At 34.8% G+C, this 14,981-nt stretch overlaps 1 protein-coding gene across 23 annotated transcripts in view; it reads right to left on the bottom strand.

The window, feature by feature from the left end:
- CBLB (Cbl proto-oncogene B) overlaps positions 1–14,981 on the bottom strand; it is a 308,592-nt gene that overhangs the window by 85,300 nt on the left and 208,311 nt on the right. For all 23 annotated transcript variants that reach the window (XR_014824886.1, XR_014824885.1, XR_014824884.1 and 20 more), the window contains 4 exons: positions 14,235–14,356; positions 10,587–10,724; positions 5,930–6,017; positions 3,242–3,373 (listed from right to left, as the gene is read on the bottom strand). Coding sequence is in view for 20 of the 23 variants with exons in the window: in XM_084991427.1 (XP_084847553.1) it covers positions 3,242–3,373; positions 5,930–6,017; positions 10,587–10,724; positions 14,235–14,356 (480 nt within the window). In the remaining 3 variants the exon portion in view is untranslated. The remainder of the gene's footprint in view (positions 1–3,241; positions 3,374–5,929; positions 6,018–10,586; positions 10,725–14,234; positions 14,357–14,981) is intronic.

Raw genomic sequence — 14,981 nt, 5'->3', positions numbered from 1 at the left:
AACAACCTAAATGTTCATCGACAGATGACTGGATTAAAAAGATGTGGTATATATACTCAGCCATAAAAAAAACAAAATAATGCCATATGCAACAACATGGATGGAACTAGAGACTCCTCATACTAAGTGAAATAGGTGAGAAAGACAAATACCAGAAGATATCACTTATATCTGGAATCTAATATAGGGCACAAAGGAACCTTTCCACAGAAAAGAAAATCATGGACTTGGAGAACAGATTTGTGGTTGCCAAAGGGGAGGGAGTGGGATGAACTGGGAATCTGGGGTTCCTTTGAAATGGACAAGCAATGAAATCCTGCTATAGAGCACTGGGAACTATATCTAGTCACTTATGATGGAGCATGATGGAGGATGTTTGACTGGGTCATCTTACTGTACAGTAGAAAATTGACAGAACACTGTAAACCAGCTATAGTGGAAAAATTGAAATCATTTAATTTTTTTTTAAAGTAAAAAATATATAGAAAAGCTGTGGTGGTGTAAAGAGCAAAGGACTAATAACATAGTCATGAATACTCCTGTGTTTTTTCCATGTAACATTCCTACCGCAAATAGTTCACAAACTTACTAAATAAAATATACAGCACTGGCCCTGAAGTTTTAAAGGGTGAATTTCATTTAGCAAGTATACAGAAAGTAGGAGTTCCCATTGTGGCTCAGCGGAAACAAATCCAATTAGTATCTATGAGGATGCAGATTTGATTCCTGGCCCTGCTTAGTTGGTTAAGGATATGGCGTTGCCCTGAGTTGTGATGTAGGTCACAGACGTGGCTTGGGTCTAGTGTTGTTGTGGCTGTGGAGTGGGTCAGCAGCTGCAATTCTGCTTCAACCACTAGCCTGGGAACTTCCATATGCTGCGGGTGCGGCTCTTACACACACACACACACACACACACACACACACACACACACACACACACAAAGTAAAATAAGTAAAATATTTTTGCTTTATATCTAGCTCTACTCGTTCACCCACTCTGAGGCACAAGGTAAACTACTATTTTGTTTGAAACTTTAAACAATGACCTTTACTAAGCAAAGGTTTCTGCCAAGCTAATGAGAGCTTCTGACTTAATTATTAATACCCAGTATGTTTCACTTCCAAATATCAGGGTATTTTCAAGTTAAAGATGCTAAATCTTACAATATGTATGTATTTGTATGCTCCAAGATTAGAGCCCCACCAAGAGAAGGGGCTGAAATACATAGGCCATGCATGGAGGTTGAGAATTGGGAGTTTGTACCAGCCTAAAATTCTGGTTCTCTTTAGGGAGAAAAGCAAAGCTCTTAGTTTTCTTCATACCTGTGAGGAACCTATCATACTGAAGACATAAGTCAGTCCAAAGGGGTGACAAACACATTTGGCCTCTGTTTTTAATGGGTTTCGGGTTAAGGTAAATCATCTTATAGTAGTCCCATCCCATTCAGCCAAGCACTGAATCAGAAACATCTCTACAATACCCTACTGATACATCTGAAACCCTCTTGCAGACTGACAGTTTTGTCTTCTACCAGTGTAACTACATTTATTGAAACTCATTTATAAAAAGACATTGCTAGGTCTGCAGAACTATTATTGTTAACATGACTTAAATAGTGATCAAGTGACTACACGAGAATTTGCTGATGCCATCCTGAGAATCCCTCTTCCACCTATTTCTCCCTATACTACACAACTCACAAGCATCCTGAAGGGATAAAGGGAGACTAGAGCAAGGATAACAAGGAAAACCTCAATTAAAGTATAAACCAAATGCATTTTTTCTTTTACTTTTTAAGACCGCACCTGTGGCACACAGTAGTTCTCAGGCTAGGGGTCAAATTGGAGCTATAGCTGTCAGCCTACATCACAGCCACAGCAATGTGGCATCCAAGCCATGTCTGCAACCTACACCACAGCTTGTGGCAACGCGGGATCCCCGATCCACTGAGCAAGGACAGGGATAGAACCTGCACCCTCAGGGTAGGATTCGTTTCCACTGTGCCACAATGCGAAATCCCCAAATGCATTTTGAGAGAGAAGTGTTGGGATGCTAACAATTTTTATCAATTCAGCAAAACTGTCTAGGAGTTCAGAAACGGCTTTGAAAATATAAATGTAATTCATTTCCCAGATCTTCCTCTTGTTTTTCATCCATTTTTTGAATCTCCCCAAAGGAAGAAGGAGGCCCTTTTTATAAGATTTTGAAAATGTGAAAATCATTAATACTTTATTATCAAGTAATGAGCTCAACAAATATCAATGCTTCTGGGCACCTGCACTACCCCTCCTGGTTCACCTGTGCTGTCCCTCCTGGTGCTCTGAGGCCATCCTTCCTCAGGCGTGGCACAGGTCCTGCGTTGGAGAGAAGGCTCCAGAGTAGGGTAGGGATACCGATGACAGCACTCAGCTGCAAGTTTTTTTCAAAGGCTTGAAATTTGCATTATTTGTTTTCTAAACTCAATCAACAATACTGACTTCAATACCAACTGTGTTAAACAGCAGTTAGAAAATAGCTGAGCAAAACATTCTGTGAATCCTCCAAATACTCAAAACTGCACAACTGTCCAAAGATGTAATATTGATAGAGAAATATTTTTTAAAAAGCCCTTGGGGGAAACCAATTATTCTCTGTGTTTTATTCTAAAACATCACATCAATTTATATTTATTGAATGCCTACACCTTTTCTTAGTCTGCTTCTATAAACTGCGAAATGTAGTGCCTGTTTCTTTAGGAACTACAGGTATTTGGGAGTCTTTTCTGTCTGATTCTCCTATTTCAGCCTTACAGAGCAACTGTAGACATGTGAGACAGGAGACACGCTTCCTCAGGAGAAGAAAGGTGTTGAAACAACAGATGATTTATCAACTAGAGTATACTTTGGTTAAGAATACGACCTATTACAAATAGAATCTGACTTAACAATAAATAATACAAATATAGTTAGTTGGCAAGCCTGATAAGTGACATTATAAAATGAATAGTGTTGTAAAGTAGAACTACTTATGATTAACATCATAAAATTAAGTTATACTTGCAAAGGAAACAAAAAACACAGCAAAAAGTCAAGTTGTATAAATGAAAGATTCAAACATATGAGATTTTGTTTAACGACCATTCAAATAAAACACTTAGCAGTATTACTTCCTGAATCATTAACATGAAGAAAACTGAAGAGAGAAATAGTCACAGAGAATATAAGGAAGACCTAAGTGTTGCTAATTAAACCTTAATTATACCTGCCAGGCTGTAAGGCAAGAGGTGCACATCAAATGCCCACAAGGCTCAATCTTAACATCTTTGTCGTTTTCAGCACAAATTTTGCAGAGCTGAAAAGTGGAACCCATTTCACAATACAATTCATATTGCTCCTAGAAGTTGGGGGGAAAAAAGGCAAAGTTAATGTATTTCTAGCATGAATGGTTAATACTGAATTTTCTTAAATATAATAACTTAACAGAAATTCCTCATACTTGATCCTGTCAGATTATGTCGTCATTTAGGACATGTTTTAAAAAATGGGTAATCACAATTTGATCTACAAAATTCAAGAGATTTTTATCAGCAATTGCATAAGTTTATTTTAATGCTTTAAATTATTTAAGGTCTTGTACTGATCCTCTAGGAAGGCATCTGCATCAATTGATTTAAAAGATAAAAGTTACAGGTTTAAAAGGCAATAAGAAATATCTTTATTTTCTATGTAAATGCCACATACTCATCTAATTTTACTGTCAAATTGTAATTAATACACACACATAAACACACACACATGATTCCGGCTGACCATTAATTTTATTTCTTAGATATCTACAGAAATTTCAGAATGGAAGTAAGGCAGCAGTTGCCAAGGCCTTTCTGAGTGCTAGGTACTGTCATCATTTATTATGTCATGTAATCTCCAAAGTATAAGATAGACAACAAAATAACATACCTGAGGCTCAATACGTTTAAACTGTTTTCCTCAAACTCTATACTTAAATCTCTAACTCTGATTTGCACACTCTTTCCCCAGTCTAACAGGCAAGAAAACTAATCACTTCAGCAACCAAAAATTGTTTTTCTTAAACATCTTCCTGATTTATTAGTTTAGAAGCTTTTGGCATAGTAAAATTCGTAGTATTCAAATATTGAAAAGATCTATGTCATAAAGAAGCTAGAAATATATTGGTAAATATAAAAAAAAATATTAAAAACTATTATTTAATAGGGATACAAGAAAAGAAATTATAGAAATAAAAAATTGTTTTTTTTAAAAAGCCAATGTTTTAGTCTAGCAAGGGCTGACTACATACATGGCCTTGGGTAGGATGAATAAACGACAATATTTAATCCCTAATCCTCCAATCTTAGTGAGAAAAAAAATCTATGCACACACATATAGATACACACACATACATACACCCACACGTTCATATATAAATTGTGTCTACCATGATATATGTGACTATTTAAATCATTTTCAAGTAAATTAAGGAAAAATACAAGAATGGATCAAGATGGAGGTCTAAAGTAATCCAAAATAAATTGTGTATCACTGAAATCCTTAAAATATAAGTATCTACATTGGTTGTAAAATCCAAAGGACCAATTTATAATTACAAAACAATTAAAATAAGCTAAAATCACAGCTGCAGAATTCAATGCAACTTAAGGAGTAAACTATTCAAATATTTATGACTGATTTAAGGGAATGACACTACTCCTGAACATGAATTTTTAAACAATTTTTAAACAATGGATGTATCATGAGGAAGTGTCTTGTGTCTTTTTGAATATATTAGAAAATACATAATCACTATATAAATTTTAAAATGGCTTTCATATATTAAATTTCAAAACTCCCCTTATACAGTATATATTTCAACAAACGTTTTACATAATAGTATCAAGACTGCTGAGACTGAAATCTGGAGAGTTAGAAACAAAACAAAAATTATTTTTTGTCTTCCCCAAAGCCTATAATTCATTTTTACTAGATTTTTTTACTATTACACTAAGCACAAAATATTTAAATTATAAAATATTTTTAAACTAGACTGGATTACTATAAAACATTCAAGTTCTTTTTCAGTTAAACACTCTAGTCAGAATGGTATTTTTTGATTTTTAATTTTTAAAAGCACATTTATTCATATATGGTAATTTGTAATGTATTTACAGAAGTTAAACTTACATAACTCACCTTTACAAAATACAATCTTTCCTAATTGTACTTTACCTAACCCTTTTTACATAAGATGCAGAGTTCCCATGTGAGTACATAGTGCTACCTTCCTCTCATTAAAAACTTAACAGTGTGATTCAGTATGAGTGTATATGGTATTTAACCTATGATTGAGTATTTGGCATTTTGTAATATTTTGTTTTTATGAAAAATGCTAAAATGAACATCCTGGTGTACAGATCTTCACGTGATTACAAGTAGTACGTATATGTCATCTAGAGTCAAATATGTTTAGATTCTGATAAATTACTGAATGTCACTCTCAAGAAAGGTTTTACCGAGTGACACTCCCACTCATAACCCATGAGGCTGCCCACAATGGATTTATAAGAATACAATTATTGTCTTCAATAGGCTTGAATTACTCATTCAACTCTAAAAACCTAATGCATAAAATATTCTAATCTTTGCAGTTTTCTAAAACAATATATCTCCCCTCATATCTATCTACTTATCTATGGATTTATCTATCTCCCCACATAAATATCAAAATTATCTTGGGATAAGAATATTAACCCCAGAAATTTTTATCCAAAAAATGGAGAAAGTAATGTAATTTCTTTTTAAACACTGTTGGAATTCCTTAAACATCTTTAGTATTAAATACCAGTACATGATTTTACCTATAAGAATCTTATTTATTTCAAAGACATCATAGATGCTTATTAATTACAAATATGTTTCCAAAAATTATTCTTACCTGTGTAACTTTTATATGATCATGGGGTGTAGGTTCACATAATCCAGTTAAATCAGGATTATAACTCCTCCCATCCGGATAAAGATAGCTGGATTATAAACAGAAATGTTATTAACATCAATATGCAAGTTTTAACATACGAGGTTCTTTGATTAGATTCTTCTATATTCAGACACACATCTGGATGTTTCTTTTTCATGTAACATATCAGAAATCTATTCTATCACTGTTTCCATTAATACTACAAGTTATTTTTAGGACATTAAAAAATCTAGGAACTTTTTTCATAAAAGAAACATATAATAAATATGGACTCAGCCATTAGGCAGTCGTTTTCGATTAAATACCTTTACTATATGTCCTTTTTGGTAAGTTAAAAATTTATTTTTTGGGTCACTCATGTTCTATTCCAAAATACTTTTAATAGGTGTATACCTATTTGCAATTATTACACCTTTCACCTGAAGCACACTTAATGTTAACTGTATCATTTTACACCATGCCTACCACCACAAGGAGAGAAAAATGGAATTAAGGGCCATGATGTTCCCACAGAAGTTGTTCAAACACTTCCATGGTGTTCTCTTTCTCCAGTTCCCCAAGCCCATCCTCTTTCTGTCCATCTATCCTCTATTTACCCAGACACATAGATACATGTGCACATACACATACACTTTGAAAGAAATTTAAAACGTTACAGTTCTATGTTTTATTTACTTCAAATCAAGCTACAAACACAGAATGGTTTATAACGCTAAGGTTCCATTATCAGAGAAAATTAAAATAAGAACTAAAACTTATAATGCCATCTCGCTTTTCTAAACCAGTTTCTCTCAGAAATTCATTTAAAAAGGAAGTTTAGGAGTTCCCATCGTGGCTCAGCGGTTAACGAATCCGACTAGGAACCATGGGGTTGCGGGTTCAATCCCTGGCCTTGCTCCGTGGGTTAAGGATCCAGCGTTGCTGTGAGCTGTGGTATAGGTTGCAGATGTGGCTTGGATCCTGCGTTGCTGTGGCTCTGGTGTAGGCCGGCAGCTACAGCTCCGATTTAACCCCTATCCTGGGAACCTCCATATACCCCAGGAGCGGCCCAAGAAATTGCAAAAAGCCAAAAAAAAAAAAAAAAAAAAAAAAGGAAATTTATTGTATCAGTAAACACCTATTTTAGATTGACAAAAATATTACTGCAGGATTTCATCAATTAATTCACTGTCATAGTTAATATCATTAGTATCTTTCTGTTCTAGATTTTGAATGAAAAATTAAGAACATAATACAACAGTAGTGAATATTTTAAAGGGGTAAAACTATCTTGTACAGAGTTGCCGTCGTGGCTCAGTGGTTAATAAACCCAACTAGTATCCATAAGGATGCAGGTTCCATCCCTGGCCTTGCTCAATGGGTTAAAGATCCTGCATTGCCTTGAGCTGTGGTGTAGGTAGCAGACATGTCTTGGATCCTGTGTTGCTGTGGCTATGACGTAGGCCAGCAGCTATAGCTCCGATTAAACCCCTAGCCTGGGAACCCCCATATGTTGTGGGTGTGGCCCTAAAAAAACAAAAGACAAAAAAAAAAAAATCCTGTGAAATAACAAGAAATATTTATCCTTAAAGAGTCTATAAATACGTTGGTGTTGAAAATTACCCAGAAAAAAAAAATGAACTTAAGAAGACAGACAATTCTCATATGGTAAGGAACAAATCAGTTAGTTATTTTTTAAGATTTAGGAAAAAGGAGTTGCCTACATCTGAGTATGACACAAATGTAGAGTGTCATTAGAGGAGTGGGATAACATTCTACAAATATTAAATGAATAATAAGCAAAAGTTGGAAACTTTCTTTTTATACCCTGAAATGTCCAGTTTTTAATATTTTATTCATCACACTTCAAAAATGTAGAAATTCTAGAACGAATCCAGAAATGAAAGATTACAAGATGACAATAAGGCTGCTAGAGGAAAGATTAAAAGATTCTATCTAATGAATAAGGGGCAGTTCAGTGATTATTGTCCTTAGGACACCAGGGTGCTGCCGAGGAGCCCCTTTCAATGGCAGTGAAGGAGTAAGGGATCTTGGCTGGTTATCACTTAATGTCACACAATATCAGGTTAACTATAAGGAAAGGACAGCTGACCGTGATAGCTAGGCCAGACGATATCCAGATGATGATCTTAAGGGAAACAAACAAAACCTATTTAATTAAACACTTATTGTTTCGGCCTTTTTTTTTTTTTTTTTTTAAGGGCCACACTGCAGCATATGGAGGTTTTCAGGTTAGGAGTCAAATCAGAGCTGTAGCTGCCAGCCTAGGCCACAGCCACAGCAACGAAGGATCCGAGCCATGTCTGTGACCTACACCACAACTCACAGCAATGCCAGATCCTCAACCCACTGAGCTAGGCCAGGGATTGTACCCACAACCTCATGCTTCCTAGTCGGATTTGTTTCTGCTGCACCATGACGGGAAATCTTAAAATGATAATATCTTAATGTAATCTAAAAATCCAGATGTGATCAGATATTGATGCAATCTATCACTAAAGTTCAGTTTCAACTAGCTAAACCCCTCTGAAGATGTGTGTGTGTGTGTGTGTGTTGTGTGTGTGCTTGTAAATATTAATGGCTAAGGTGCATAGGAGCTGAGGCAAGACTGCTGATTACAATATTAATTTGTTATTTTTAGATTGACTTTTGAAAAATAGAAATAAGGCACTCTAACAATATGAATAAGCTGTATCAAAATTAGTCCACTTATAGATTTGCCTACTAATAACTTTTTATAAACTAAACTCTAAAGCACATTTTCTTCAAAACAAAAATCCTGCTATCATGGTGACTAGAAAGCTACAGAAATGCATCTTTGATGCACTAAAGGTATAAATAGCATAATAACAAATTTATAATGACTAAAAGGAAAAAAAGGGAAAGAGACATTGGTGTGCCATTCAATTCTTATGCAATTATTTCTTGAAAATTCACAACTTTTATCTCTTCACATAGATTCCATCACTTCTGTTTTTGGAATTAATTTGGAAAAGGTAAAACTTAAAACTATTTGCTCTTTCTGGTGGACATTCTCCTGCTAGGTTTTTATCACAATTCTTGCTATAGCAAGTTGGAGCACATGTGTCTCTAAAGTTACTTGGTGAGGCAAAAGCAGGAGAGATCAGCGTGACAGTGACACTGAAAGTACAATAAAGGGTGAGCGGAATGGCATATGACTGACATGAGAGACATTTACCATGGAGGGATCGATCAGACTGTCTAAACTTTATGTGTGGAGAAGAATAGCACTCTAATCTAAAATGCAAAGGGAAGTTATTTCTAAATTTTCAAAAAGTACAGCTTAAGAAAAACTGAACCTAGCTATTAACATATAATTCTGGAATATGGCTTTATTATTAATGCAAGTAAAGGAAGGGAGACATGAAGAGAAAAGGAAGGAAGGGATGAGAAAAGGATAAGAAGAAAAAGAAAATCTGACATTACTAGTCAAAAAAACATGAAAAACTAGCAATTTAACGGTGACATGAAATAAGAGAAGTCAATTAGTTACAATAATTATTTCTTAATACATAGAGTTTTCCATCTAATTTTAAATACCTTTAAGTATTAAGTTCTCTTCCTGTGAAAGACACAAACTCACTGAAATTTGATGTTGGAATTTATTTGTTACAATATACAGTTAATTTCACTGATATCACTTCTGTGAATAATATTAAAAATACAACAAACTAGTGAAGATAACAAAAAAAAAAACAAACAGACTCACAGATATAGAGAACAAATTAGTGGATACTGGTGGGAAAAGGGGCAACCTCAGGGTAGGGGAAAAAGGTACAAACTATTAGGTGTAAAAGTGCTACAAGGATATAGTGTACAAGGCAGGGAATGTAGCCAAGATTTTCTAATAAATGTAAATGGAGTATAAACTTTAAAATTTTTGAATCACTATATTGTATACCTGTAACTTATATAACATACATAAACTATACTTCAATTTAAAAAAAAAAACAAAAAACAACAAAGAGGACGAAAGAGAGGAAGTGACAGAGGCAGGAGGGAGGAGAAAAAGAAGACACTAGTTTCAGATACATATCCACATTGTGCTCCCCATGGAAATAAAGCTCAGGCCCATTTAATAAATAGTTGTATTTTTCTGCGAGAGAAGAGTTAATGTATGGCTCTTTGGGGGTCACCTTTTGTGAGCTGTCTGCTGCAAACCCACAGAGGAGGAACCCTTTGCACTTTCACTAATAGCCCAAGAAGGAGCCTGGCTGAATCTGCTCATGATTCCAAAAGCAGGATTAAAAAGGCCCCACACTGACTGGGGTGCAGTGGGAGCTCAGGAGCACAGCTAGGTAGGGAACAATCATTCCACTAGTTCCATTCCCCAACTGTACAGTATTTTCTAATATTTGTAAGGCAATAGTTAGACCTGAAGATTGTGGAGACTGTGCTAAAAAAATCAAATGATTACATTACCTTAAAATGACTATTTTAAGAGATGAATAACTAAAACTAATGAATATTCATTTTTTGGTCTTGAAATAAAAACCAGTCAGACCATCACCCATACTATCCATTCCCTTCACCTTAATGCAGTTTCTCAAATCTGTGAATAATAAGCACCCTGACTCCCATTTCTCATACTCACAATCCTTCTCTGCTGCCATCAATCAGGGCTTGAAATAAGGGTTTGTTGTGTGGGATAGTCTGTAAGATATTGCCGTCCCCTGTCACATAGCCGATGGCCCACTGTCCCAACCTAGTGCAGCTTAACCGGAAAATGTAGCTGTAAAATATAAGAAAATTACGTTTACGTTCATTCAAAATGTGAGCAAACTACTACTAAACACTGTGTTAGATATTTTGTAAGTGAAAGAATAAACAGAAGCACTTAGAATTTCTATCTTCCAACTTATTTTTATACCGTTCTCCAACTCCATTTATTGATCTATAAAAGAATCAATGATAATCATTCCATTTAAGTATCTCCAGAGTCACTTATGAAAATAATAGAAGTTGTAAACCATCAAATAATTTACTCTCATCACCATCAGGGGGTACTCTGTATGATAGTGCTGGTGGTGTGAAACAGCTGTGACATCATTTTTGGAAGGTAAAAAAAAAAAAAATAAGTAAAAATTAATCTGTCCATTACAGACAGAAACTGAGCCAGTTTCTACTATGGAATTCAGTATATTACTTGCTATTTAAAATTTATGAATTTTTAGTTGTTAATAACTTACTTGAAATAATACTTTTTTCTTTTAAGTATTCCAGCCACTCATCTTTAAATAAAAGATCAAAGAGCTGAACTATATTAATGAGAAGGCAAACTAGATAAGTTCATGGCTTTCCTCCAACCTAACCCTGTCAAGTTCAATACCTTGTGAAAAGAAGTCAAAATAGTTCTAAAATTATAAAACAAATTAATGGCAGTGCTAGAAGACACTGACTTGGTTTTAAATTTGTTGTTATTTACTTACTAATTTAGCTATTACCCATTTACTTATTATATTTTAGGTCTCTTCCCTTTATTTAAATGTATCACATGCAATCTTGCGATAATATCCATATCCAGATTTTATAATCCCTTAAACAGATCAAAAAGTAGGGTAACTTAATCTGTTATATTTGAATACCCTGACTACTATATGTATGTGGCAAAAAGGAAGAAACTGTAATTTTTAAGTATTAAGAACTTCATATTGGTTTTAGAACTTCATATTGGTTTTAGAAATTTTGATAAAGAATTTTTCAACATAGTCTAAAATCATATTCTCCTAGGAAGCCTGGAAATAAATATCAACCTGTCACTTATTAGCATCCTTCATTGTAATCACACAGAGTAATTCTACACAGACTTATGACTATCAGTTGGATCCCAAAGAAAGTATAACCTAAGGAACCCAAATGACCTTGGAATAGACCCAACTAGTTTCTTTACCATGAAGCCAAAGAGATGAAACAGTTTCCAAGAGAAGGACCAGCAAATGTTTATCTCATTTGATCTGCTTACTTTTTCCTAAACACATTTTAAATACCCCTTTGCACCTTACATATAACAATTTACCACAGACTAACCATTTCATCTTTAATTACCTAAAAACTTAGAAGAAAGAAAAAAACTGTTACAGGGCAAAATGGAAAAGAAAGGAGGACATCCCCTTTCAGACAGCATAGGGATGAGACCTGGCTTTTGCTTCCAATATTGTCATTAATTCTCTCCATGATTTGAACAAGAAAATACAAAAAGGGTTCAGTTTCTTTATTATTTTTTAGCATTGGACAGGATAATCTCCCAAATAGCTTCTGTGTTAAATATGTATGATTCCACAATTTCAACCATATTACCTCTTTCAAATCATACTCCATGAGCAAGTTACTTTGATGCCAAAGTAAAATTATGGACAAATCTGGTTGTGGGAAATCCTTGAACTGAAATAAAATGACTCACTTATACCACTGTCAGTGTGCACAATACCTGACCTGCCCTCGCAGTTACAATGCAATGAGAACCAGCTCTCAGTCTAAACCAAAGACTCCACAGGGGCCACACTGTTTTCTGTACCCACTACCTTCTTCCAAGATACCACATAAATTCTTAAAAATAAAAAAAGGTAGAAAATTGATGGAACACTATAAACCAGCTATGACGGGAAAAAAATAAAAAATCATTAAAAAAATAAAATTTAATTTAAAAAAGGTGGAACCTTTATACAGATAGCTATTCATTTGTAAGAAAAAATAAGTTTTGTTCAGGTAAATATTTTAATTGAGTCTTTGATTTTCCTATGTAAATTAAGTTTTTATGAATAAATCTAAGACAAAATAAACTTTAATTTAAAAGGGAGAAATTTTAATTATGGCAAAGAAGAAAGGAATCAAAGAATCTGAAAGAGAACGGATGTGTATATATGCATAACTGAATCACTTTGTTGTACAGCAGAAATTATCAGAACCTTGTAAATCAATAAAACTTAAAAAAATACACTACAACAATAACACTGTACTTACAAGGGATTTTGTTCAAGTTTGACAAAGGACACTTGCACTACTAATCAAATAAGAAAATTAGATGAAAGAGGTAGGCTTTAAACAAAACCATCCAAATGCATTCCTAAAATGAAATGGCCCCTATATGAAAATCAGTGCACTTGTGCACCCATGGACACTGGGATGGTGTCTCCTATTGCAGCTTGAGTGTGAGGGAGGGCAGGTGCCACTGCTGTGGAGCCGTACCCAGCGCACTTCTTGCTGTGGCACAAGTGCCAACCATGTGCCTAATACCCTTCTATATATTGCATGTGGGGGAAATGTCTGCAGCAGAAAAGAGAGACTTTGTGACTCAGATTTGCCATTAGTAAGGTATAATTTCTCAATCTAAGCCAGGGAGGATGATCAAACAGCCACGCTCTGAGTTTCACATGATCTCAGCATCAAGCAAGAGGTATTATGGAAGAAGTTTTCAAGAATGTGAAATTGGTTTGGATTGTTAAAAATGGGCCTAAGATGTTTTATGTACTTGTATGTGTGCATCGCATATGTATAAGTACACTTATATGTACTTATGTGTTAATATGTATTTATATGAAATTAGATGTTTATCATAGAACCAAACTAAATGTCTTGAAAAATACCCGAAAATAATGAACTTGAGACTGATTTATTGTCATCAGCACAATACTCGACTATTCAAATATACATATACAATTTTATACACAAATACAGGTGTCATGAAAAAAGTTAATATGCTCATATCTTACTCTAATTTCAAACTGAGACTTACTCTCTAAATTCATCAAATTACATATTACCCTATCCTCTTTCACTTTATGAACACTAAATTTCAGAGCAAGTATAATGTATCCATTTAAAGAATTCAATTAAGAAGCACTGTTTTGGTCTGTTACCATTTCTGTCCCCTTATCCCCATGGGTGTAACTGATTTACCTAGGAATGAAACCACAGAGAACTTTTCATCTTTTTTTTATTTTATTTTATTTTTTTTTATCTTTTTAGGGCTGCACCCAAGGCATATGGAGGTTCTCAGGCTGGGGGTCTAATTGGCGCTGTAGTTGCCGGCCTTTGCCACAGCAACGCCAGATCCGAGCTGTGTCTACAACCTACACCACAGCTCACGGCAATGCTGGATCCTTAACTCACTAAGCAAGGCCAGGGATCGAACCCACAACCTCATGGTTCCTAGTCAGATTCGTTTCTACTGTGCTATGATGGGAACTCTGAGAACCTTTCGTTTTTACATACATCTCAAAATATTACTGCCAAAAAATCTTACCTTCCGGGTTTGGTGCTGTATTTCTGTAGCCGTGCTTTAACTTCATCATAAGTGAGAAATGCCATGTAACCTGGATGAGTTACTGCTAAGAAATTCCAATTCCGTAAAATAGAGCCCCAAGGCTAAAAATATAAATAAATTAAAAAATTATGTAGAAAATAGCAGCTACTCATCAACCCATCATTTAATACCCATACTGAAATTCTCCTGGATAGTTTTAAAGTGAATATGAGTTTATGGGTCTTAGGTCAACTTCCATTGTCTAACAGCTAACATGCAATTAGTTATTTTCCTTTGGAGAAATAGGATTATGCAGAAAACAGATTTCTTAAGAATAAAATGCAGAGGGCATAATCTCTTCTCTAAAAATTCTATTCTAAGTACAGCAATTGTGATCATTTTGAAACATTAACCACATCACTCTTCTGTTCAAAACCCTGTAACTCTGAATAAAAACCAAAGTCCTTGTATATGGCCTAGAAGGAACCTTACAGGATTGATCTCCAGTTCCCTTTTTGTCCCTGTCTGCTAAGACTCTCCCTCTTTCTGCCCTTCCTCTAGACACACACGTCTCCTTGCTGCTGGCTTGAACTTAATTATACTCTGTCCCTCAGAACCTTTTCATTCACTGATCCCTCTTCCTAAACTCTTTCTCCAAATATCCATGTGATGGGTTCCTCTTTCTACTTCCTCAAGTGGCCTTCTCGGAAACCTATTTAAAATTGTTACCTCTCACCATATTCCTTA

The sequence above is a fragment of the Sus scrofa genome, chromosome 13 (genome assembly GCF_054392235.1).
Source record: "Sus scrofa isolate SSC_HxYL_T2T_F1_AM1 chromosome 13, Sscrofa_HxYL_maternal_Yorkshire_Landrace_v2.0, whole genome shotgun sequence".
In the NCBI taxonomy this organism is placed as follows: Eukaryota; Metazoa; Chordata; class Mammalia; order Artiodactyla; family Suidae; genus Sus; species Sus scrofa.
This window is presented reverse-complemented; position numbering and strand designations above follow the sequence as displayed.